We start from the raw sequence: 25850 nt of genomic DNA on the forward strand, positions 1-25850 counted from the left end.
GTTCATCTAAATAATACATTAGTATGTTTATTAAAGAATTACACACAATAATATAAAAATATATTGACGTTTTGGTGACAATATTAATACATGTATCGTATATCAAAAAGATTATTTTCATGCAAGTCATTGAATATAACATAAACAGAAAAATTAGTGATGCACGGCAAACAAAAATTTTTCAAAATGTTATAATTACAAATAAACAGAAAAAAAACTAGAATTTGCATTTTATAATACTAAGATTTCTACAGTTTTAGAGTTGTAAATTCATTTTAAGAATGATTCAAATTGTTTCCGGTGTAGTACAATATGTTACACACATTTATATATATATATATATATATATATATATATATATATATATATATATATATATATATATATATATATGTATATATATATATATATATATATATATATATATATATATATATATATATGTGTGTGTGTGTGTGTGTGTGTGTGTGTGTGTGTGCGTGTGTGTGTGTGTGTGGCGGTTTAAACGTTAAAAACCGCAAAGTTTTACATGTAAAAGGCATAAATTTTTCCATCTTATATATTGTTTGTATAATATCATACAAAAATTAATTAAATTCATTCTTTATAATTTGATATGTTACTGCTTAGTAAAGACGTTCAAGTATAAAAAGTCATAAAGTTGTACACATTTAATATATAATTTGATGTAAAGTAAATACCGAAACAAATTGCAAGCTTAGTATATTGCCATTTGACGGATCAAAAACAGTTTTCTGTTTAGCAAATTTAATTTAAAAATCCCTTATTATCGTCGATAATCCAATATCGGTATATTCAAGACATTACAGTTCGTAATTTCAAAGCACAATTTGAGTGACTGAAATGTCTATTGTCTAAAATGGATAAATAACAATCATAAACTTATTACTGTCACTTGATGGGCGGTTTCGATTGACTTTGACATCCTCTTACGATTCGTCAAAGGAGATATGCATATTTGGGATAGATAGGTGTTTCCAACCAACAGAAATGTTTCTGAAAAAAAAATGAATGTTATTGTCATGTTTTCTAATTGTTCAAACTTAAGATATTAATAAGTATCACTTCTTCTGATTTACCTTTTAAAAATCTCATCCGCCTCTTCCTTCATAATTGAGAGAAGTTCTTTGTTGGTCAAGAGATGAAATAAACAGGAAAGTATATAACATGTATGCATTGTTAACAAAAGCTACTTTAAATTGGACATGTCGAAGAATAAAACTTTTTTTCTATTTATGAATAATTAACTACCTGGTAACTTAAAATGTCTTTTCCCTTGGAGGTAACGAGGACTAGCACCAAAAGGTACAAGTGGTGTTTCTAAAAATATAAATACAAAATATCAACGATAAAAATTTTGGTTTCCTAAATTGCAATTTTTTCTCACATATATTGTAATTAGTTTTTTGTACAAAAAATAGTGAGCAAAATTATTCGTAATGTACATTTATTACAGAATGGAATATAATATTTGATTTAATTTGAATATAACATTCGCATTACGCAACACTGTCAAAGATTTAAAGGTTCATAAAGCGCATCTTTAATACGAAAGTGTTAAGGTAAAATTATTTTAATTTGTATTATTATATAAATTACATATCAAGTGAAACAAAATAGTAAATCCACTTTGTATTACTCTTAGTGTGGTTCCCTGAATTGACAACCATATGTTATTGATTGATATTTTTCCTTATGGAGGTCATCAAAAAGACGTATCAAAAGGGCATACACTAATAGGAAATACACATTCAAATGATAATAAATTCCTACAAATCTGGTAGATTATGAATGATAGTTCTGCTTTGCATATCGTCCGGGATCATAGGATCTTTGCTAAATATTTTAACTGTTGAAACAATTCCTTTTAAAGATTCCATCAAAGCATTAACACTTTTAAAATAAAGTATAAATTTTCTAACGTGTATATAAAACATCGTAATGATTTCTTAAGTGTACATCTTTGTCAAACACATTGAACTTTTACACAAAATACTTAAGAACCAAAAACTGATTAAATTATCTCAAAAATAATTAAATTCTTAATAATACAAGCAACATAAATAGTATTTATTGCTTTATACAGCTTACTCCACTTATATTGAAATCGCTTATTTTGAAATTCCGCTTATTTTGAGAAAGAAATAAATCCCCCGTTTTTGCCTCTTATTTTGTTAGCATCGATTTAACGGATATAATGAAATTGGCTATTTTGAAATATCGCTTATATTGAAGCCACTGATCGGCCCCCATAGGTGATAATTAGTTGTTTTTATAACGGTTATATTGAAGTACTCCCTGGCGGCTGTCGTCACGGTTGATGACAGTAATTATGCCAGACTGACCGGTTGATATACAAAGGTGTGAAATGATAAGTTCCCATCATGTGTGTTTTTATACTTCTTTTAAAAAGTAAAATTTATGCCTTGTTGAATTTCTTGTTTTTACGTATACCGATATATTGAGGCTAGACGTAATATAGAAACCCCACTGAAAAGAAAAACCTTATCTTCGGGCACTAAATACGAACTAGTTATGGCTATTGATAAAAGAACGAAGCCTAAATTCAAAATAGCTAAGGATTTTGAGATCATCGCGAGTACACTACCGATGATATACAAGCAGCGTTCAGCAGTATTTTTAGCGTTTGAGTCTGGTGATTTTTCTCTTAAATGTAAAAGAATGCGATCGGAGATTATGATGAGGTTTAAGATAGTAACAAAATAAAACTTACAAAACTTACGGATATAATTTTAACTTTGAAGGACTAATATTTAATGTAATCTGTTCACTGTGATGGACAAATGATGACCAAATATTTGTTCGGGTTTGGTTTTCTATGCTTACATCGGGATTGAACTTTCAAAAATGGCGGCTTCACGTCAGTTAATTTCGCCTATATTGAAATACGGATATATTGAAGTGATTTGCATGGTCCCCTGAATTTCAATATATCCGGAGTAAGATGTAACTTGTTTGAAGGATATCTTCGTTAAGAGTTGCCATTTAAGAAAAAAATCAAAAGCTACCCGATGCATTCAAAAATAAATGCAAGTCAACTTCTCCGGATAAAACGATCTACAGGTAGCAGTCCCGCTCTTCTGAAACAACGCACTTTACCGTCAGCAACTCCATAAATTATCGGTAGATGAAACATTAAACCTGTTCATCAATCGGTATATCGTTTTGCCGTAATACAGCATCTTTTAATTTCTGCCACCAACCGATCATATATACAAGACAAAAACGCCTCTTTCAACCATTTGTTTATACCGATTACATTACGCTTGATGAGAGATAACTGGTGATAACAGATGGTAGCTACAGATTACGAAAACCCGAAATACGTACGTTAAAACAAAATACCTATTTAAACACATGCTGATATGTAACGCCATTTCTTCCTCAGAATGTTTTTAACACACTTCTACGAGAACTATATACGGCTTTTAAAGCTTTGTCGGAAACTGATGGATAATATTGATTGATCTTCTGCTTCACTTACATAACGTAACAAAGTCTAGACTGAGCACGTGACCGGTCATCTCACAATGTCCAGAATGAACACGCCACCTTGAGCCTATCATTAAAAAGTTACGCGGATCAAACTTTCCCTGTTTCCGAAAAATGTGGTAGTGAAGTTTGCGATCCAAACAACCTCGCTATACTTCATCTATTATGAGACATACGTACCTGTATGTTTATTTAATAATCACATAATGTTGTGCTCGCCCTTAACTGTAGCACTGTATAACATATACAAAATACTGAAGGCGGCTGAGGTCAACCAGGATTATATTAGCCCCCGAGGGACACAATATTACCGTCGTGAAGCGGGGGAAAATATATTCTTCTTAAGGTGGTTTATATGAACAATTTTGCCCTCGACCCCCCAATTCAACAAACGTTTTGTTTTACATATGGAGAAATTGTGTACTTTTTACTAATTTGCATAGAGGCCATATTGTTATCACAATGGCGATTTTCAGTACAATAGTTTATATAGAAAGGAATGATAAAAATCACAAATTTTAAGAAATATGTATTTCGGAAATATTTTCTCCTCATTTTCTTTTGTCATTTACTTCATCCGGGATCGGAATGTTCTTGTTTTGTTTACATTAGATATTAAGATGGCGGTTCCTTTTGAATCTTAAAAATTGAAGCGGGGCGTTGTAGGAATAAAGTGTGTTTTAGCAATGAAATGCATCATAAATGGATTTTGGAATTATTTTTAAAATACTTGCCATTCATAGGTAAAGTAGTTCCTCATATATTTACAAAGTTTACATTGCAAACTAGTTGTGTCAAAAATCTTGACTCAGATTAAAAAAAGTCTTGTCGGTTCCTTTTTACTTTCACTTTAGCATTTTTCAAGACTTTCTCAGTAAGCTATCGGACTTGCAACTAGGCATTTAGTCTTTATATTGAATCATTAGGCATATTGCATATTTCTATTTAAGAATTATCGTTATAAATTGAATGAGATTTTTTAAGTTATAATTCTATTCTGTTTTAAGCTGATATTTCGTAGCTGTTTATTTGTTAATTTACTCAATTTAGCTGGCACGGACCTATTTTTAGATTATATATAATGGTTGGATAAAGAGGCATTCAAAGTGAGTTTGACGTGGGAATCACTGATTGTGGTGACAAAAACATACGCAGATAATCTATGTATTGCCCCATTACATGTTCTCATTCAAAAAATGAAAATTTTAACGTAATCACACAAATTTTATACATAAAAGGTATGTAATTTTCATTCGTAAGGGAGACAATTTAAAGACATGAATATTAATGAGAAGTGTCACGTGGCATTTAGCTCATGAATAAGGTGTACCTGATTTCTCCAGTTGATGAACAAAGTATCTGATTTTTTTTCTTGTAACGCCTTATTTGACTCTCTTAATAAAGCAAAACCATGTTAAGTAGCATATCTTGCCTAAGTCACAATGAGTTGTTTTATTTTAAAAGTGCTCATTTTTAATTTTAAGATGTTAAAAATTAAACTATAAGGCATGAATACAAAAAAATCCTATGTTGGACGAGAATAACATAATATTAGGCACTTTCCACATTATAAAACGGTTTATAAAGTTTGAACTTTTCGAAGCTATTTAATATCATATCATTATATGTAGAAATTAAAATAATTCTTTAAAAAAAACAAAAACGCGAGAAATGAATGATTCTGAAAACATATTACCGTAATTTCCCGAGATCAAATTCGATTCAATTTTTTCGCTTAAGACTATTCGTGCATGTACAAGTACAGTTATTTAGTAAGAATAAACTATGGAATAGAACATAATTCTTAAAAGTTTTGATGATTGCTGTTTTTTGAAATGGCATAGTTAACAATCCCTATTCTATCATTCAGCGCTTCTACAAAGGACACCTTTTCAGTGCTATTTATATTAACTAATATGTGATTAAAAAAATTTGCTGCTTACCAAATTCAACTGCGAGCTGTAACAGCATTGGATATTCTAAAATATTCATCGACAACCATTTCATAAGATTCGACATTGACTCTGGTGATTTGTAAGCATTCTTCAACCGTCTTATCCCACGGCTTTTTATTTTTTCAAACAAGCCCATATCAAATTTTGTGAATTGCATGAGTTTTTCCTCGCCGCTAATATTTATTGTTGGCAATTTCTTACTGATATTATCAAAGTTGGGTGACTCTTTGACCGTTGCCAAGCCATGCTGTTTTAAAAAAGCCCTGTTCTCCATTTTGAAATTATGCTTTTTCTTAACGGATAAAAGAAACTTTATCGGAGCCATTGATGAGTGTTCGCATACGTGTTCAAATATTTGTACACTGGCTATACATCTGTTCATTTTAGTCTTCTGTTTCAAGCATCTGAATTTAGCAGGAAATCTATATCGCACGTTGTCAATGTAACCCGTCAGTTCTTTGGACACTGCTTGGAGCTTGGATTTCATGTTTGCTACTTCTTCAGCTACGATTCTGAAATCTATCTCGGATTCACTCAAAAGAGAATAACAAAATAGTTCCTTTTCCTCAATAGTTTGAATCAGTCTCTTGTTTTGACGCAGATTTTTTTCATACGCTCTACTAAGGTCGGTTGTTTTATGTGTTCTATGTTCAGTACATTCAGAACAGATTGGAGTGATACACTGTTCACAAAAAGTATCACAAACATTGTTTGAATGTTTCAAACAAATCCCAGGATTTTTAAGATTTTTGAATTTTTGTCGGTAATTTATCATTGAGTGGATAGTTCCTGTCCCTGCCATTAAAAGCATATGCTTATGTTTGCATGGTAAACAGAGAACACAAGAACAAGTTTCACAAATATATTCCAAACCATCTGGACAATTTGAGCATTGACGTATTCTATATTTGATGTTTGAGATGTCCATCATGTCTAGGATCTAGCTAATGAATAAGCAACCTGTTAAAAGAACAGTATTATTTAAGTATATGTATTCAACAAATAATCAACAATTTAGATTTTAAAGATACAGAAGTCAAGTAGGCCACCCTGTTTTAAGCTGATCTTGTTAACCTGAATAAACACACTTAAACCTTTTGTATAGTTACTCTTCTGTATAACATGACATACATTTTGATAAGCATGTTTGATGTGACAAGGATAAAAAAAATAGATCAATTGTCTACATCAGTAACCCCATGGAGGTCAAAAAATGGAGGACGAACATAGAAAGTAGTTATATTACCGAACAGAATAACCATGACATTGCAATAGGGCAACCCTATCAGTGTCTGCACATACACTTGAAGACGTATCTTTAGAGCAAACAAAAAATAGCACGTGCTGTAAAAACCATCAAGCACTCGTTTGACACTATTTTGATAACATAATTTGATTATTGAGGTTATTAAATTAAAAAATTGTAATTTTGAGGAATTTGTGATACCATAGCCTTGTGTTGGCTATGCTTTTAAAACTAATTTGCAGTTTTCGAGAATTTGAATAAGTAAAACAGCATATTTTTTAAAAAGCTTGTCTCAGAAAAAAATGCAAAATTTTAAAACAAAATTGTCAACTAGTTTTTCATACAATTTTGAAATATATTTTTGAAGAACTATGGTGTTGCAGGATCTGAAAAAGATCCTTTTTTGAAATTCTGTCATTTGTTTCTATATTAAGTAACAATCATATATTATTTTTTGCCAAATAATTGCATGGTAATTGACACTTACAAAATACGCAAGGCTCTGTTTCATCGATACAAAACGATTGTTCCACCATAATTTGATTAAATCATAAGCATATATGTTAAGGTTATGTTAAGGTTGATAATTTTTATTTTTAACCGGGTTTTCCAACGAAAAACGGGCGGGCAGGCGGCCGCCTTCTAAAAGAGTACCCTCATTGTATGGATAACTCCTCCTAAGGTTACCAAGATAGGAAATTGTTCTTTTGCATTTCAATTGTACATATTTAAGAGGTATGCATGTTGCTAGGATTTTGATTTCTGATAATTTATGAAAAAATACCAGCTTTTAAACGTATTCATTTTTTTAAAATATTGCATATGAGTACTCAATTTCACTGGATACGGTAGGTAGTGTTTATCGATTCAAGGCTGGCATGGATTATGGGTACAATTCACATAAAAGAAAACCCGGTGCTGTTACATTGACAGCTTTTCATTTGTTTAACATTGATTGTATTTTTAATTTATAATAAAGTTATATATCTGACATAATTCATGACATCTTGGTTTATCAATTAAGTTTTATGCAAGAAAATATTTCATTTAATTGCATGTAGTAAAAATATAACTTTGCGGTTGACAAAATACAAAAATTTAACAAACGTATTGTTTTTAATATATATATAATAAATACTTGATTTAGTGACATTGTAAGGTAAATTAAGCTCTCATTTGTACTAATGTTTTGTTTAGATATAAGTAATATGGACTTAATAAATGACAAATAAACAATATTAATGTTAACATGATTTTAAACATCGTTAAAAAATACTGAAAAAGTAAACATATATTAAAAATGCACTGAAAACTGTGATGTAATGTAATAGTCTGGTACGCTTTTAACAGTTGTCTTCCGTAAATGATCTTTCTAGAGAAAAAGGGAGAAAACAACATTGCATTGGAAAGGCAGCAGACTTCATCAAATGATCAATGTGATTTCAAAAAATGTTCATACATTTTGTCATACTTTTGAAGAGGACATGGAATACTACGCATCATGCTCTCGGCATGTGCATTTGTTAGAACGCTTGTAATGTGTTTATGATTTTTAAACACATCAGGGGTATACGTCTTTCTGTATCATGTGTCTGGAGAAGTGGTCATTAACAATTCCATTAACTGGAGCACGCTTAAACTGAATTTGTCAAAACCTAAGGATATATATTTTTAATGTAGGAAAATTAAGTAATATGTTGCCGCCCAAAATAATGCAAAAAGTAAAGAATAACAGTCAATAGTTTTACTCTTGTCCTGATTCATGTTGCAAAAATTGTTTGTAAGATGCTACAATCTTGAATAAATACAGCGGCATATCCGTATTCCTCAAAATGTGGACATTTTAGAAAGTTTGAAAACTCACTGAAACAAAAGTAATCCCAGGAACTGTTGATAGTAGAAACTAGCAATAGCCAACAGAAGAATAGGATACAATGGCCTTGGTCATTGTTAAGCTATATTAGTTTTCTTTGGCTGAAGATATAAAAATATAGGAAAATGTTTCAACTGTTTCGCTAATGCATTGAATTTTATCTGTAAAATTAAGCAAATTTGGTGGTTAATGTGTAGACCATAAAGCCATCTTAAAAAAGTTCTAAACAATTGTACTGGATGTTATGTTCAACACTTGGTTAACTGAATCATATATTTTTCTGCACATTATTCTGTTTTACACTTCAATCCTGCAGGGGTCAATTTTTTCGGGATGGTTGGGGGTCGGAAGGGGGGGGGGGGGGCTGTTCAATTCAAACAATTAAAATAATTTAAAATATGACTCTTTATTGAAAAGCATTTCAAAGTTATATCATTAATGCTTGCATTGAAGTCCTTGTGAGGAAGATTTTTCTTTTACAAAAATGCATGCACAGTCGCGTGCCATTAATTAGTTTGCAACATGGCTACTGCAACATCTTTTTTCTGTAAAGCAGATTTTAAAAAGGAAATTATGCCTATTTTCTACGATAACCAGAACCAAAAATTCGTCTGATATTTTTTTTTTCTTCACATTTTCTGCTTTTGCTTGCAAATCAACATTGCACCGAACTGGAGAAAAATTATGGGAAATCGTCATACAGATGGCAGATGTTGGATTCTACATACTGGAAGGATGATCAGAATAAACAGCAAAACTCTGAGGTGAGGTTTTGAAATACTAGGCCAAGGTCTTGCTAAAATCCTAACTCCAAGTAAAAATTGTTGAAAGCGGACATTGCGAGATGACTGAATCCCAGAAATAATAGAAAACATGCTTTTACGAAACGGAAAACTTTATATTCCGCAAGACCAGAGTCTTATATAATTGATAAATAGTAATCAGACTGCTTCTCAACAGTCATTGTTCGTCACTTTACAAATCGCAAATAGTTTTTAAAAAGATAAAAAGAATTCTATGTCCAATTCATAGTAAAAGAAAGCAATATCAACACAATTTCGGGCATACATAACGTTCAGACATTAATATCATTAAAAGAGTAGCAAAAATAATGATTACACAAGTACAAAGTTAAAAAACTAAAACCCGAATTTTTCCTGACCTAGGAAAAGTTGTTGACATTTCGAATAGTTTCCTTTTGTATTGAAGTCTAATGAACATTCTAAGACTATTTTACTCCCAAATATCTAATACAAAGTAGCATATATGTTTGCTAAGTCAGTTTTACTTTGGCCTTAGAAATAGTGGGTAAAAAAATTCAGGTGAAGACAAGAATTCGGTAAACGGCTGTCATTTTGCGAACTCGTGTAAGGCCAACTGGTTTATAGATTTGTTTTATATTTGCCCCTCTTCCGAATGTGGCCCAACTTAACACTACCTAGGAATGGTTTCACACAATGCTCAGTGGCAGAGTGCTTTTTTAAATATTTTTTTTCAATGCAAACAAGTTTTCAATGATTGATTTTTTCCTCTTGTGACTGTAAAATTTGAAAGAAAGACGGATGCCGGACAAAATATGATAAGAAAAGATCACTTGAGCTTCGCTCATGTGACTTACAAGGCATTTGTTGTTAGATGGATATTTTGTTTAAATGAGAGTAAAAACATGTGCAGAAATAGTTCCTGCTTCAAAATGAAATTCATATTTTGATCAAATGAGTCGTATCATAATGATAAATAATGTGTTTACTTCTGTTTATATTTTGTAATAGTGCATGTTAATAAAAATTGTATTCATCGAATTAAAATTTGAATTTTGTCTGATGTTTTGTAATTAAAATTGTAACGAGGATAATTTGCAATGAATATTTAACAATTTAGGTTTTTCTCAAACTACACAAAATCTTTATTCAAAATGCTCATCACTTATTGAAAATTCTTATATATAATATGTTAATATATTGTTGAATTACTATATATATTTAGCATGTATATGTAATTTTTGGAAAGACAAGTTTGACTTATTTGCATTTTTGTCCAATTTCAATTGAACGGAATTTCAAAGAATGTTAGTATTTTAGTGTTATTTCGTTTGTTGATGATTCTTCTTCTCTTTATCCAAACTTGTTATTGTATAGTTATTTGTTTAATGAAAAGAACATACATGCAAGGTATATTAAAGATACCAATATTCTAATAAGTATCCACCCAGCATATTTTGATGAATTCATTTAAATTTTGCTATAAATTACATTGATATTATTTTGAATTTTATTTGTAACTTCAAGAGCCAACTGTGATCTTTCTCAATTTTTTTGTAATTCTAAACACCTTTGATCTGCATGTAAATAGCAACACAACACTCGAGATTAAAATCTTCACTTTGAATTTTACTGTCCATTTAAATCTGTAACATTGATCCTTTTTCAACAATTGGGCACTATGCCAATTTTATTACGAAGTCTAAGGAATGTCAGTTGTATTTACTATATGCTTAAGAAGTACTAACCTTTACAATTTTAAAAACAATAAAGTATTTGAATTTATTTCAGTAATGTATTTTTTATTTTTCCTCCCCAAAATCACTTAAACAGGTAATCAATGTACCCATTTGGGTCCTTTGTGCTATTTTTTAGTAACAGTTTTATGCAACTAATACCTTGATCACGAGGAGAAAAATAATTAGTATGAATTCTAAACAAATATGCTAGATTTTTCTAACACAATCTGAAGTAAATTAGGGAAACTAGCCACTGGACCATTTTGCATGTTTTATTCTCTGAGATAAGCGTTAAACAGTGTGATATGCAAACCGATTCGGCTTGTGGTAAACCCAATGACACGCTCAAATAATTTATTCGTCTTTATATTGTCGGTGTCACAGTTTCTCCTGCTTTTGTGCAGCTTTTTATGATTTTATGATTTTTAAAAGCTCTGGCCCCGAGGTTATAAAACTTTCTTGAGTACGATCTCATACTCCAAATCGTACTCCGTGCTCCAAATCGCACTCGTACTCAAGATATCGAGGTTATAAAACTTTTTCATACTCATACTCGTACTCCAGCTGAGTACAAAACGGCGATTTTTTTAGTAAGCTTTGGAGCTTTCTCAAAGTCGTACTCGAGACATTTAATCTAAATAACATATAGCGCAAACATATAAAATTGTTCATATTGTAATGTTGCAGTATTATACGCTATAATTTAATCATAATTACATGTATATCAATTACAATGGAAAGTTTTTACCATTTCATTAATGACATATGCTAAAGATATAATGAAGGTGAATTTAAAAGTAAGGGCGAGCTCAACCAAGATTATCAAAATATTTTTTAGATATTATGCTTTATTAATTAATGTACATTGTACATGCAAATCTACGTACAAAATAATTTCATTGAATAGCTCGACTTTTTGAGAATTCTGTTTTTAGTCAAATACGACCCGTACTTCCCATCATTTAAAACCAAGAAATCAATGTACATGCATCGTTATTAATCAATTTTAATTGGATGCACTAGCAGGGTCGATCCCTTCTTTGATTTCAGTGAGAATGTAGATTAGTTCTAAACATTACAAAGGATGAATAAAAGTATAACACTTTCTATTACTTACTTTTTTATCATTTATCATTTATGTTGCATTCCACAAACCTTGGAAATGGAAGCATTTTATAGAATAAGCGTTAAATCAGTGTAGGATTAAATGAGGGCGCACCCGGCGTTCCCTTAAATTGTCAAACTTGGGGGATTTCTCTACATTAGACTGATTTCAATGATGTAATATGAAGAAAACCCGTGTGTTCAATGGTGTAACGTACATAAAAAACCATTTTAGTTACGCTGTCCTTGAGTTATCTGTTAATATATATACTAGAGTGGTTTTATACTGGGGAAAAATCATATACCTTACAAATACTTATTGAATCAATGTAATAATGACTTTTGTTAGAACCCATGGATTGATTGTATACACTCTATTTTTGATAAGTGTGGTTTTTCAAGCATTTGGAATGAACAAGGTACTGTAAATGTTAATTAGATTACAAATGCTGTCAAGCAAATAATGGCGAAAAAACCAGTTTCTGCAGAAATGATCGGCTGATATTGAAAATTCTTTAAACGGTCATATATATATATATATATATATATATATATATATATATATATATATATATATAATAAAAAACTGTTTAATTACTGTTTGATGAAGTTTTAAAAAAGATAACTACATTGTATGTCAACTCATAATATAATAACAATGGAAGAGTCATTAAAAACACTAGTTATTATAACCAATTACTTAAAGTTGGGTACAATGTAAGTGGGTGACTAGTAATGTTTCTTATTATTATTTTTTCTTCCTTTTTTTAGTCCACAAGATTTCTCAGAGATGGCTAGATGGATTTTCTTGAAATTTTCAGGACTGATAGAAAATGATAATATCTCCAGGCGTTTTTTTTTTTCATTTTTTCAAAATTCACTTCCTGTCGTCATTTTCCTGTCCCGCGGAAAAAAAGCTATGGACAATGAGATCTCAGAAACGATAAAGACTTGAACATCCAAACTTTGAGGGATGATAGACCTATAGTTGTAGGTGTGTTTAAATTATTTTGTTTTGTTTGTCGCAACTTCCGGTCGTCACTGGAAGCTCTTCAAAAATTATTCTTTTACGCATTTAATATATTTTACGGAGAATTGAAATATAAGTATAAATGCTTACATATGTCATCTTATCGATGTTAACTAAACATAAAAAAATCTACTTCCAGTGAGATATCTCAAATATCTCATGTAGCCTTTTTAAAACAAATGTTTGAACCGCGAGATCTCAGACACTGTAAGTGATCAAGACACGAAACTTACATGGATGATTGACATTTGATGGAAGATGTGTTTAACCGTTTTTATTTTGTCAACCGTCACTTCCGGTTCACACAGGAAGAGTTCAAACAAATCAAGTTTTTTTTTAAAAGTTTAACCAGATTTCTCAAAGATGGCTGGATAGATTTTCTTAAAATTTTTAGGACTGATAAAGATCGATAATTTCTCTAGGCTTTTTTTTTTTTTTTTTTCATTTTTTCAAAATTCACTACCTGTTTCCTGTCCTGCGACAAAAAGCTATGGACAATGAGATCTCAGAAACGATAAAGATTTGAACCTCAAAACTTTGAGGGACTATAGACCTAAAGTTGTAGATGTGTTTAAACTGTTTGGTTTTGTTCGTCGTAACTTCCAGTCGTCACCGGAAGCACTTCAAAAATTAAGTTTTTACGCATTTTATTTGTTTAACACAGAATTGAAATATAAGTATAAACGCTTTCATATGTAAGCTATCCGATAATAAATAAACAAAAAAAATTACTTCCGGTGAGATATCTCAAATATCTCAGGTACTCTTTTTAAAACAAATATTATTACAACGAGATTTCTTAAACTGTAAGTGACCAATGCACAAAACTTACATGGATGATAGACATTTGATAGAAGATGTATTTAAGCGCTCCCATTTTGTCAACCGTCACTTTCGGTCCACACCGGAGGAGTTCAAACAATTTAGTTAAGAGTTTAACCGTTTTTGTTTGACAATGTAAGATAAATTGAAAGACTAATTTTCATTTTCATCGAACACTTCCGTTTGTCCGTTGCCTGTCCCGAGACAGAAATCCTTGATTCCTAGAGATCTAAAAAACGGTTACGACTTGAACAATCAAACTTTGTGGGATCATAGAAGTATGTATGTACATGTCTTTACACTATATTGTTTTGTTCGGCGTAACTTCCGGTCGTCATGGGAAGCACTTCAAAAATTTGGTTTTTTTTTCCATATTTTATTCATTTTACATAAAATGAAAATATCAGTGTATAATCTTACATGTACATATGTCATCTATATAATGTTAAATTAGCAAATAAATTTTACTTTCGGTGAGATATCTCAAATATATCTGTGTAGCTTTCCTTTTTACAAATTTGATGTCCGTGAGATTTTTGTCACTGTAAGTGATTGAGACACGAAGCTCTCATGATTGATAGAAATTTGATTGGAGATGTGTTTAACGGCTTTAATTTTGTCAACTGTCTCTTCCGGTTCTTACCGGAAGGGTTCAAACAAATCATGTTTTTAACAAGTTTAACTGACTTTCTTGGGTGTTTCATGTAGCCTGATAAACAGTGATGTACGCTAAGCAAATGTACGAGAAATACCAGCTTTTGTTTTTATTAATCACTTCCGTTTGTCTGTTTCCGGTCCCGAGACAAAAAATGTTGTTTCAAAGAGATCTTCACAGGACGAAAAACCACCTTTAAGCAAGTCCTTAAAGGTGGCTTCAAGGTGACTTAAAGGAGCTTAAAGGCTATACGACCTTTAAGCCGCCTTTAAGTCACCTTTAAGCAAGTGCTTATAGGTCCTTAATGTCCAAACTTCTTTAAGCCACCTTTAAGCCACCTTTAAGCATCTTTAAGTGGCATTTACGCTCTCTTTACACTGCCTTTACACTGTCTTTAAGTTGCCTTTAAGTCAATATTGATCAAGCTGAACAATAAACACATATATTAAATGCAAAAGCTCTTTTATAGAGATGGAAGGGGGTCATCCGAGTGATAATATAATTTCCAAGGAAGGGGGGGGGGGTGTTCCAGGCGGTTTTAATCGTCGCTCCATTAAACACAGATCGCTATCATCAGCACCGCTTCGATGGACACAGATTGCCGTTATAAAATTCTTTATAATTTTTGGGGGGTTTCAAAATTATTGTAGGGATGAGCGCAGTCTCTGTATCTTAATATGTGCATAAAACTAATTATAGTATGTTTGTTTCCTATTATAAATTAATCGGTGAAAAATCTCTCTCTCTCTCTCTCTCTCTCTCTCTCTCTCTCTCTCTCTCTCTCTCTCAGTTCATCCGGTTATTAAACAAAATAGGGATAATGAACCAAAAATGCATGATTTAATTTGTTAATCGGTTTAAGGTTTGTATTTTTTTTCAATTTTCATTATTTCTAACTCTAGATCTGCTAGATACATGTTAAAGATGAAAAGACTCTCAACTGCCTCTGTTATATCGGGCAGGATATTACTGCTTTGTTTGTCTAGACATAGTTTTGTTCGTTTGTGTATATCTAATTAGAGTCTATTGTTTGTCCAACTTAAGAAAACCCCTGGAACTAACACAGAATATACAATATATACACAACAGTTGTGTCGTGTGCCCAGGTGCATGTTTGTGTATATCTAATTAAAGTCTATTGTTTGTCCAACTTAAGAAAACCCCTGGAACTAACACAGAATATACAAGATATACACAACAGGTGTGTCGTGTGCCCAGGTGCACGTCAGGGTTTCTAAAGGCGTTGAATTCTAGTATGTACGAGTATACGATAAGTCTAGTGAATAAAAGTTAATTTACATTTGTAATTCATTTTCAAAGTATTATTTCCTAGCTCTGGGTTTCAAAGATGTTACGTCTACAAATTAACGATACATGTATGTAAGAGTAAAATATTGAGGCTAATTAATTAATGTACCGGTGATCATAAATAGGGGTTAATTATTTTAATATATGTATAAGGGTAAATATGTCAAATATACCCGGCCTGGCACATCATACAATTGTATGTACAAGTCATTTGCAATTTCCACATGCAGTAAATACGTCACCGGTAATTGGTAATTTTGTTTGTTATAGAATTGATAGTTTATAAATCATGTACATACAATTACATGTAAATATTTAAACATATTGGAACGGCGCCGCGATCATGAAAACCTGGAAATTGCGGGAAATTGAACAAATACCCTAATAGTATTAATGCATTTAATAAAAGAAATGATTTCATTTTCTTTCTTACATTTTTATAGCTATAAATAAGATGAACGTATATCTACTCGGTTTAAATTTATTAACTACATGTCAGAAAGCCTACTATAGTGAACCTAACGGTTTCCATTTAGGTATAATATATTTTTGTTCACTGAAGACCAAGTTCCGTATTTCATTCTAAATACATGCATGCATGTAATTTATAAATTAGATATAATTGATTGTTACAAACTGAATGGTTTGTCAAAATCTTTTCAAGTCAACACATTCAATACAGTGATTCAATATCCACTGATATATAGGATATAAAAACGCACGTAAATATGTAAGTTGCCGTGGCGCAGAGGATGTGTGGTGATGCTAGTAAACTAAGGGTCCCGGGTTCAATTCTCGCGATGGCCGTTTTTTTTTGTTTTGTTTTTTCATTTTTCTTTCTAGAACAAAAACCGTTTTAATACCTTTTCTTTCATAAAGTTAATACATTTTGTTGGAAATAAAGCACAACATTGAATTAAATTTTTTCTAATGGCTTAAAGGTGGCTTAAAGGTAGCTTAAAGCTGGCTTAAAGGTGGCTTAAAGGTGGCTTCAAGAAGTTTGGACATTAAGGACCTATAAGTTGTCCTTAAAGGTGGCTTAAAGGTGACTTAAAGATAGTCTTTAAGCTGCCTTTAAGCCATCTTTACGCTTTCTTTAAGCCACCTTTAAGCAATACATATAGCTTAAAGGTAGCTTAAAGGTGGCTTAAAGATCGTCTTTAAGCTACCTTTAAACACCTTTAAGCTATCTTTAAGGAGGACTTAAAGATGGTCATTAATCCTGTGCTTAGATTTGGCAGAGACGTGAACAACCAAACTTTGAGGAAGGATTGACTTATGGTTGTACAAATGGTTAACATTTTTGTTTAGTTCAGCGTTGCTTCCGGTCGTCACAGAAAGTACTTCAAAAATTGATTTCTTTTTCATTCTCGTTGTTTTACATGTAAGTAACGTCTGGATATACCATTCACAATAATTATCATATCACTTTTTTTTCTATGTGAGAGAAGCAATGTCTTACATTTAAATTGATACATGAATATCAAAACGGAAGACCTTTTTGTTGCTTTTGCAACAAGTGCCTAGTTTTTTTCATTTTCATAGAACAGCTTCTGTCTGCATGTGGAAAATATTGGCTCTTAAAAATCGCCTTTCTCTGTATCGTCAAAAACGCTGTTTAATTTAGAGTAATTATTAACAAGGTTCATTTCTTTTTATCTCGAAATATCAAGACCGTTAAAATAAATACCTATTCTGAAAGTAAAAAAAAAATCTTACTTTAAAATATAGAAAGTGATCAAGGATCCGCAGTCAGTAATTAAAACGCATGTTAAAGGGCATTATATGTAAACTTAAAGATAAGATTTTAAATTTTCAACCTTTGTATCGGCAATATTTTTAAATTATGATGTACGTATTTGGCTTCCTATGTGACCATACATACTACACCTAGCTGCAGATATCTAGATGTGTCCTTTGTCTAATAAAGGCCGCGACTTTTATTTTAATTTTACTGCCGGAAGGTAGGGTATCCATTCCGAACCATCTGCGAGTATTTGATTTTTATTTTCCAAATATCAAAGAAATTTTGACGACGGAACATCACCTACCTTATGATCTTTATTATTTGTTTCAAATTAAAACATCGAGAGCATAGACATGTCTAAGTGTACGTAAAGGGAAATGCATTATTTGGTTTAATATTTGATTAAAAACGCTCGAATATAAGGACGTCGGGCCCCGGTGACCCCATAGTCTTAAGTCTTTTATAAGTGTCTTTCCACAAATGATCATTTAAAAATAAAATTTGGTGTTATGACATCAAATTTTATTCTTAACTACACAATTATGGAAAAACATTTAATGATCGATGTATATATTCTGCTTGAATATGTGTACATTGTAGTTTACAATTAAATAAAAGCTTGTTTATGTAAAAAAAAAATGATAACACGTGAATTAATCATAACACGCATGATAAAAGCTAAAAATTACCAGAGAGAGAGAGAGAGAGAGAGAGAGAGAGATAGAGAGAGAGATAGAGAGAGAGCGAGCATGAGAAAAAGAAAGAACTACAGAACGTTAATTACCTCGTTCTTTTAAAAGTTGTTTATATCTACGCTCCCTACCCTCTTTTCCAAAAACATTTGACATAAAACAATTTGTTGATGATTTTACCAATTACACTAGATTTATCGTCTTTGTTGCTTATATATTATATTATACGTATAATTAGTTATAGATGCAGACCCATCTCAATGCTTGCAGATGAAAAAGGGCATATGTACGTGTATTTAACGTGTTTCATTTTGTTGATAAATAATTAATCTGAATATTTGTACACTTTGTGTACATGCCAGGAATATTTACATGAGTTGCCGTGCTTTGTCGTACTCCAAAGACGTAAAATTTTATCCACCGGCTTTTAGAGCAAAATTCAAAGAGTACTCAGCGGAGAGGTTTTAAAGTCGTACTCAGTGGAGCACATACTCGGAGTACGGAGTACGAGTTGGAGTACGAGTATGGAAAAAGTTTTATAACCTCGGGGCCTGATCTTTTAACCAAGCGAATCGTCCTCGTAGCGTGTCAGATGACATCATACCACTGTCGAAAACTGTATCAATTTTATTGTGTATTTCTTTAAAACAAGTCATGATATGCTTAGCTTGATAGTGCCATGTGCTTGGTTTAGTTTTTATTATCAACCAGTTGTCTTGTGGCCGTCTGTCTATCCCTTTGTTTGTTTACCCGCCCGTTTGTTAACTTTTTCCACTTTTTTAATTTATTATTCTCTTTATCAAAAATTGTTCTGTCCAAACAAACAATCACTTAAGACAGTTGTGTAAAGAGGATGCTGAATTAAGTAGAAAAAAAGCCCGGCGATGGTAAATGCAAACGTTACAATCTCAAACATATTAGGTCTATTGTCAAAAAAGACCTTTTGGCGAACAATAAGTATTTAGTAATTGTTAGAGACAATAATAGTTGAGGGACGATGAGGATTTGACTTACATTTGTGACGAATACCAGAATACCAGAACGAGGAAGCGGGGCCCCAAAACACAAAATTGTTGTGTTGTATTGGGAGAGACAAAAGAAGCTTTACGGCTTTGACCTTCAAGCAACTTAAGGGAAGAATACCTGAGCGCTGTAAAACGTAATTTAATTCTCTTTCTAGAATATTCCAAGATGTCAAGATTTTTTATATCTGTGTCGATGATTGTTGTAAAAAAAATCACCATTAAGTAAAAGGACACCAGTCCTTAGGTTTAGAGTGAGGACATGTAAAAAATAAAATGTTTTCGTTGGTGATTCATTCGGAATATATAAGGTAGCGACATAACCGACATTGCATCGCGTTCTGCCATAATTGCTAAATGCATAACCTGCGTGAATCATCAAAGAAAGCATTTTATTATTTTTATTAATACCTATCTTTTAGTTTATTAATAAATTGATTATGAAAAGTAAGTAAAGTTCACTATAATACTGTTAATGTTAATAAGTACGTTAGCTAAAAGAAAAAGACAAATCGTCCCCTGTGCAACTTTGAGTCTGAAATCATCGTGATTATTTTGTGCATTGCGTGGTTTTTCTTATGTCGGTGTAGGTTTCGACCAATCGATAAAGAGTGCGTATTGATTTCAGTCGTGTCAGTTTCTTGTCACTTTCAGCCGCTGCAGAATTCGACCAATCGATAAATGGAGCGTGTAGATATCGGAACTGACTGTTCCTATAGAGCTATGAATTAAGTATAAGTTTCCGAAAAAAATAGAGGGAATATAACTTGGTAGATGTAAATATATCATTATTAAAAATACAATCTAGATTATTGTATATTTATTTTCAGCATTCATTTTAGCAAGAATGGTAAATAATGCTTGTAAAAATTCTGTAATGAGGAATAAGATATTGAAAAATGTAAACATTAACATACATGCATAGGATGACTGTGCTTAATTAACGCCGTATTTTGGGCCCTCCTTTGGTCACTATTGTTGCGTCTGCAAACCATTGTTATATAGTGTGGTAGATTCTCAATAGATTGCGTTGCAATAAAATAGTTCGTTGCTTGTATTACCCTTCCTACTCTATAGATTTCTTGAATTTTCATGTAGACTTGACCTTGATTGAAATTAGGACTCAACAATATGCATGGAGAGTTGATCTATAACTGTAATGAGTTGTTTAAAATTAGAATAACTGTACTTCCTATCTCTCTATCTATCTGCATGCTGCTTTTTTTGAAAGGTTGTTTCAAAACAAAATGTAATACGTATAATGTCGGCCAGTATAAGTAGCCATTAATGAAAACCAGTTTCAAATTTCAACAATTCACATGCATGAAAAGAATTAACAAAGAGATTTATCAGTAACGCACAGAACCAGATCTATTAAACATATCTCAGAGAAATGAAGAAAACATCCCTTGACTTGACTGAATTTCAATGAACAAATAATAGTAGCAGAATTCGTGATACCTAAACATCACGTGACGGAAGTGTTAAATAGGGTTAGAAATCACGTGGTGAATTTTTAAGAATACCGTTTACAATAGAGAAGGTTAACACACGAAGAAACATGTTTTCTGTCTGTTAAACCATGAGTGCATGTATGTTTGTCTACTAATCTCCATTTAACATAAACTAGTTTGAATATACATATACATATATAACGTAAAAGGAGAACAATAGATAGATATGCACTGACTATGTATAAAGTATGTAAAAAGTTGGCGTCCTCATTATCCTATGGAGACTCTAATAGGCAGAATAGGCCTTACAAATAAAATCGACTTTCATCTTTGTAAATAAAAAAAAGTTATATTAATACAAATATATAAAGTTGCACTTACGACATTGACAATTCCAACAATTAAAGCTGCTTGGTCCGATTTTTTTGTAATTACAGTATCAAATTGTTTTCTATATAAATCATTTATCTTAGAAAGTTATGGACTTTCTCCTATTTACACCAGCAGTATCAGTCTCCTTTCAAAGTTAGAAATATTCAAAGTAAATAAAAATAATTTCTCTTTGGGCAAACGAAAAAACAAACCAAAATGCATCACGGGAATGTTTAGAAAAGGAAACCGCTTGGTTTCGTCCCCCGAATGATTGGGGTTATTCAACCCGCATGCTATGCATCGATTGTAAAGAAAGCAGACTTTGGAAATATTAGCGAACAAAACGTACACATGTTTATTTGTAATTTGTCTGATCATTTCGACCTTTATTTAAAGCGATGTCAAAGTCGTAAGACAACTATACCCCTCTCGTCGTCAGGGGTGAAATTTAACATGAGGCGAAATAACGCGGTAACTTTTAATGTCGTTTGTTTTGTTAACATATTTTGTACGTATTTTTCTTCATTGAAATTTGACATAATTGACGGGTATAAGTACTGCAATGTCTATTATTATACATATACTAAGCATAGCCATCGTTTAAAAGCGTGCATAAAATTTGATATAAAATCGGACCAAGCAGCTTTAAAAGAAATATGCCCATTTTAACATTTATTTTGTGGTAATTTTTAATTTATAAATGTCCTTACTAATTTAACAAACCATTGATTTGTAATCCTTAATTAAGATCAATACCTGGCGTTTGTTGATTAAGAACCTCCAAATAGTGTCCTTTTTTAGAATGTTGATGCCTTTCTTTTACAGAGTGGGCTTGTGCTTCGTACTTTTGCCATGGTCTTAATAAGGTCTCACTGAAAACCAATCGATTTCAGTTAACTAAAGCGTGGACAGATGACTCACTCTACATTATAAATTTTATTTGTATCCAAACAAAGTATTGTAACGTTTTAGAAAAAAATAAGAAGTCTGTAACATTTTAAACATAAAACAGGTAAAATAAGTAGTTTGATGTGGCTGAAATGGCTCAGTCGTAAGAGCACAAGAGATTTGATAACTAGGTTGTTTTTAGGTTTTCAGGTCAGATACTCGATAAACATATATAATGTTTTATAAAGAAATATTAAGAAATTATCAGTTTACATAGATGACCGAGTGTTGTAGAAAAGGAATTGATGGAATTGGGGGATGGGAAAAGGCCTCATACATGGGCAGATCTACATGTATAGTCCCCGTGGCAAATTCTTATTTAATTCACAATTTACATAGTAAAACACCATGGTACCTGGCCGGCCTAGCTGGCAAACAGAATAATGTTACCCCTTTGAACTCCCCTCTTCAGAATAATTTTAACAGACCAAACAGTGCTATAGAATATGCAGTCATTGGGCAAAGGCAGCACATGCATTCATCTGACATTAAATCATAAATAATGAAAAAAAATACTCCATATCTTATTTTTTAATATTATGAGAACAATTTATAGTTATATTAAAATCAGGGGCTTCATTGACATCCAATTCCTCAAATAATTGTGTACAATTAGCTTTTATATATTTTTCTCTAATTCCTAAAACATATTAAGAACTCAATAACTCCGCGAATGCGGTTAACTAAGAAAACTGATACACAGCGGTTTTTTGTTTACATCCATGATACGACAGAGGAAATGCGGACGATTCATCGTAACCATCTTGTCTCTTTTAGAATATATAAAACAGAAGCACTATGTTTAAATAACCATTTCCATAATGTACTGTTGAATCATATCTTAAAATCAATTCGGATTAGGTAATAGAATGACATCGCGTCTATATCAGAAGAGTTATCGCTCAAAGAGTTACCTCTCCTTTTGGGATCACTTGTGCATTTGAAATGTGCATTGATTTGAGAGACCTTCTAAATTGAGAAATTAAATGCAAAAGTTCAAGTGCAAGACGGCTATAGATATTATTAAACTTGGTATGATTTTCTTGCCTTTTACGAGTTCTTTATGACAACGGATCCTCATTTGTTGAGAGATGAAGGTTTACATTGTAATTTTAATCAAAATATACAAAAATGCACTGTTTTAGGAACAAGTAGCCAGTTTTTAAAAAAAATTACATAACCAGTAAACTTTACAACTGAATGAGCATTGATTTCTATGATGTATGGATAATTTTGAATGTGTTCCCATATTACTTACTCTATAGTTTCTTTGCCTTGCCCTTGATCTTTTTGTCTCAATTTAGCATTGACGATTTTTGTCAAAAAGACACCCATGTGACCCTAAAAAGTCACGTGACCGTCAAATTTAGACATGGTCAAGTTAAGGTGACCCATATCTTTACAAACATCCAAAAAATTTTAGAACTATTTATTATGCAGAAATGAATAGACAAAAGCAAAAAGGCCTCCTTTTACTGCTGTTTAAAAGCAAAATGTTGCCTTAACTGTCCTGCGAAATATTATGAAACCCCTCTGTTAGAACCCATCCCGATCGAACTTAATATTTCTTGCTCATATACGCGAGATAATTTTTTTCGTTGACAAGTTTGACAATTTTCCGATTCCGAAACATTAAGAATATATCTTTAAATAATAAACAAGTAAGATTTTTTTAACAACCATCTACTACTTTAACACAATTTAAATGATATACAAACCTGTTCGGCGAGTCGTTGGATCACTGAAAGGCCCAAATGATTATTACGTCTTTATATTGTCGATGCAACGTTTTTCTGCTCTTGTGCAGATTGAATGATATGATATTTTTAAAATCTCTATTCTAATCATCAAGGACATCGTCCTCCCTTAAGATTCGTGCTACAACATAAAACTAACAGAAAAAGTTTTCAAATTCATTTTGTTTTTCTTTAAAAAGAACTCTGATATAATAAGCTTATTGGAACCGTGAACTCGGTTTAGTTTCATTCCCAATAAGTTGTCTTGCGTCCGTCTGTCTTTTCAGTTGTTTGTTAACCCGTGTGTATGTAAACTTTTTTGACCTTTTCAATTCAATATTCTTTTAAACAAAAAATATTCCGTATAAACAAACACTTTAACATGGTTGTGAGACGAGAAATATGAATTATAGAAGGAAAAAAGCCCGGTGGTGAATGCGTACGTCTGACCACAATACCTGGTTAAATAGCATGAAAGCTTTTATATATCAGTGATTTTTCCTCTCCGGTACAGTCTAAACAAACAATATAAATAAAAAAAATCTTGGCTTTCTCTGTGTTATATCTTATTTCCTATTTAATAGCATCGTTTATTATGTTCTGATACTCACTGGTCTGTATGTTTTCAAGTTGTATATATGCCGAAGCGTGTATATAAACTGTTGCTTATTTCAATTAAAATGTAAATATGCAAGCACCCGCTATGGGGAGCGGAGTGGACCGAAAACCATCAGTGAGCAAAGATGCCCAACATTTGAAGTAATTGAAAGTTTTAGGAAAATAACATAAGTTTGCAAATTCATTGCCAGAGTCGCATATAGCATTTACAAGACTCAATAGCTAAAGGACTCCCCATTAAGTAATAATAAATGACTAGGCTTTTTACGTCACCTTAGTAAACTCAGGTGACCTATTGCTATCCGTTTACGTCCGCCGTCGTGCGTCGTGGGACATGCGTCGTGTGTCGTCCGTTAACAACTTTACATTTTTAAGTTTTTCTTAAAAACTACAAGGATAATTAGGGCCCCGCAAGGATTTGCGGGTGCCTTATAGTAATCACTCTGTCCGTCCGTCCTTCTGTCCGTCCGTCTGTCACTCTTCCGTCCACAAATTTCCTGTTTTTTTCTAATAACTTTTTTTATGGTTGCCCAATCAAGTTCAAATTTGGTATGGTAGTTCAGTAGGCAGAAATACATATTTTGATGCTAAGTTTGGTTCTCTATGTCTTCTATTTTGGAGCTGGGGTGGTGGGGTAGATTGTTAACTATGCAAAAGAATGAATGGGCAAAGAGAGATAACTGCTTAGAATGAATGAGCAAAGAGAGATAACTGCTGAGAATGTTACCATTGTATACATGGAAGGCTGTGCAATATTTGTCCTTTGGGATTAATTAACCTTCCACAGGAAGAAAATCCTAAGCTTTATCTTTATCTGTCACAATGAGATTAATTACTGCACTGCCTGTGTCTGCAAATGAACTTTGTTTTGAAGTTAAGGTCAATTTTAAATGATGTGTAGTATTGTGTACATTCTTTGAAATATGGATTTAAAATATAATATTCATATTTTATTTTGGTTAAAATACCGTACACAATGATTTATAATAATTTTATTGAATTCTAAAATCAAGATACATATTAAGATATCCGTTTTCACTATTTTATTTTTTAATTATTTATTTTATTTTTTTCTGCATTAATGCTGTTAATTTTAACAGGTAATCAGATAATAAACCCATTCTGTCATTTCTGAAAAACCACTAAAGCTCAAGAAAAAAACACTTTAATTGTTGGATGAAAATCATATCCAACTAAAAATCACGAGATCCTATATATTCCAGTTCTTTACATC

The 25850-nt window shown here is 31.9% G+C and overlaps 1 protein-coding gene across 3 annotated transcripts; it reads right to left on the reverse strand.

The window, feature by feature from the left end:
* Positions 1–501: 501 nt before the first annotated feature.
* Positions 502–22189, reverse strand: LOC128173014 (uncharacterized). 3 transcript variants are annotated; one of them, XM_052838768.1, is made up of 5 exons: positions 22071–22189; positions 5478–6449; positions 1273–1341; positions 1101–1146; positions 502–1017 (listed from the first exon to the last, which is right to left on the reverse strand). In XM_052838768.1, the coding sequence occupies exons 2-5, from the start codon at positions 6418–6420 to the stop codon at positions 951–953; spliced, it is 1125 nt and encodes a 374-aa protein (XP_052694728.1). In that variant the 5' UTR covers positions 6421–6449; positions 22071–22189; the 3' UTR covers positions 502–950. The 3 variants fall into 3 exon arrangements, with proteins under 3 accessions (XP_052694728.1, XP_052694725.1, XP_052694726.1); XM_052838765.1 differs by lacking the exon at positions 1101–1146; XM_052838766.1 differs by lacking the exons at positions 1101–1146; positions 22071–22189 and adding an exon at positions 8600–8680.
* Between the last annotated feature and the right edge of the window lie 3661 nt (positions 22190–25850).

This window comes from Crassostrea angulata, chromosome 2 (genome assembly GCF_025612915.1).
Source record: "Crassostrea angulata isolate pt1a10 chromosome 2, ASM2561291v2, whole genome shotgun sequence".
NCBI lineage: Eukaryota > Metazoa > Mollusca > Bivalvia > Ostreida > Ostreidae > Magallana > Magallana angulata.

Bases quoted from the DNA above. Each gene is read 5' to 3' on its own strand.
- LOC128173014 (XM_052838765.1), bottom strand. From the start codon at position 6,420: ATGATGGACATCTCAAACATCAAATATAGAATACGTCAATGCTCAAAT. The intron at 1,342-5,477 runs GTAAGCAGCAAA...TTATATTTTTAG, and splicing joins ACAGCTCGCAGTTGAATTTG to AAACACCACTTGTACCTTTT. The intron at 1,018-1,272 runs GTAGTTAATTAT...TTTTTTTTTCAG, and splicing joins AAGACATTTTAAGTTACCAG to AAACATTTCTGTTGGTTGGA.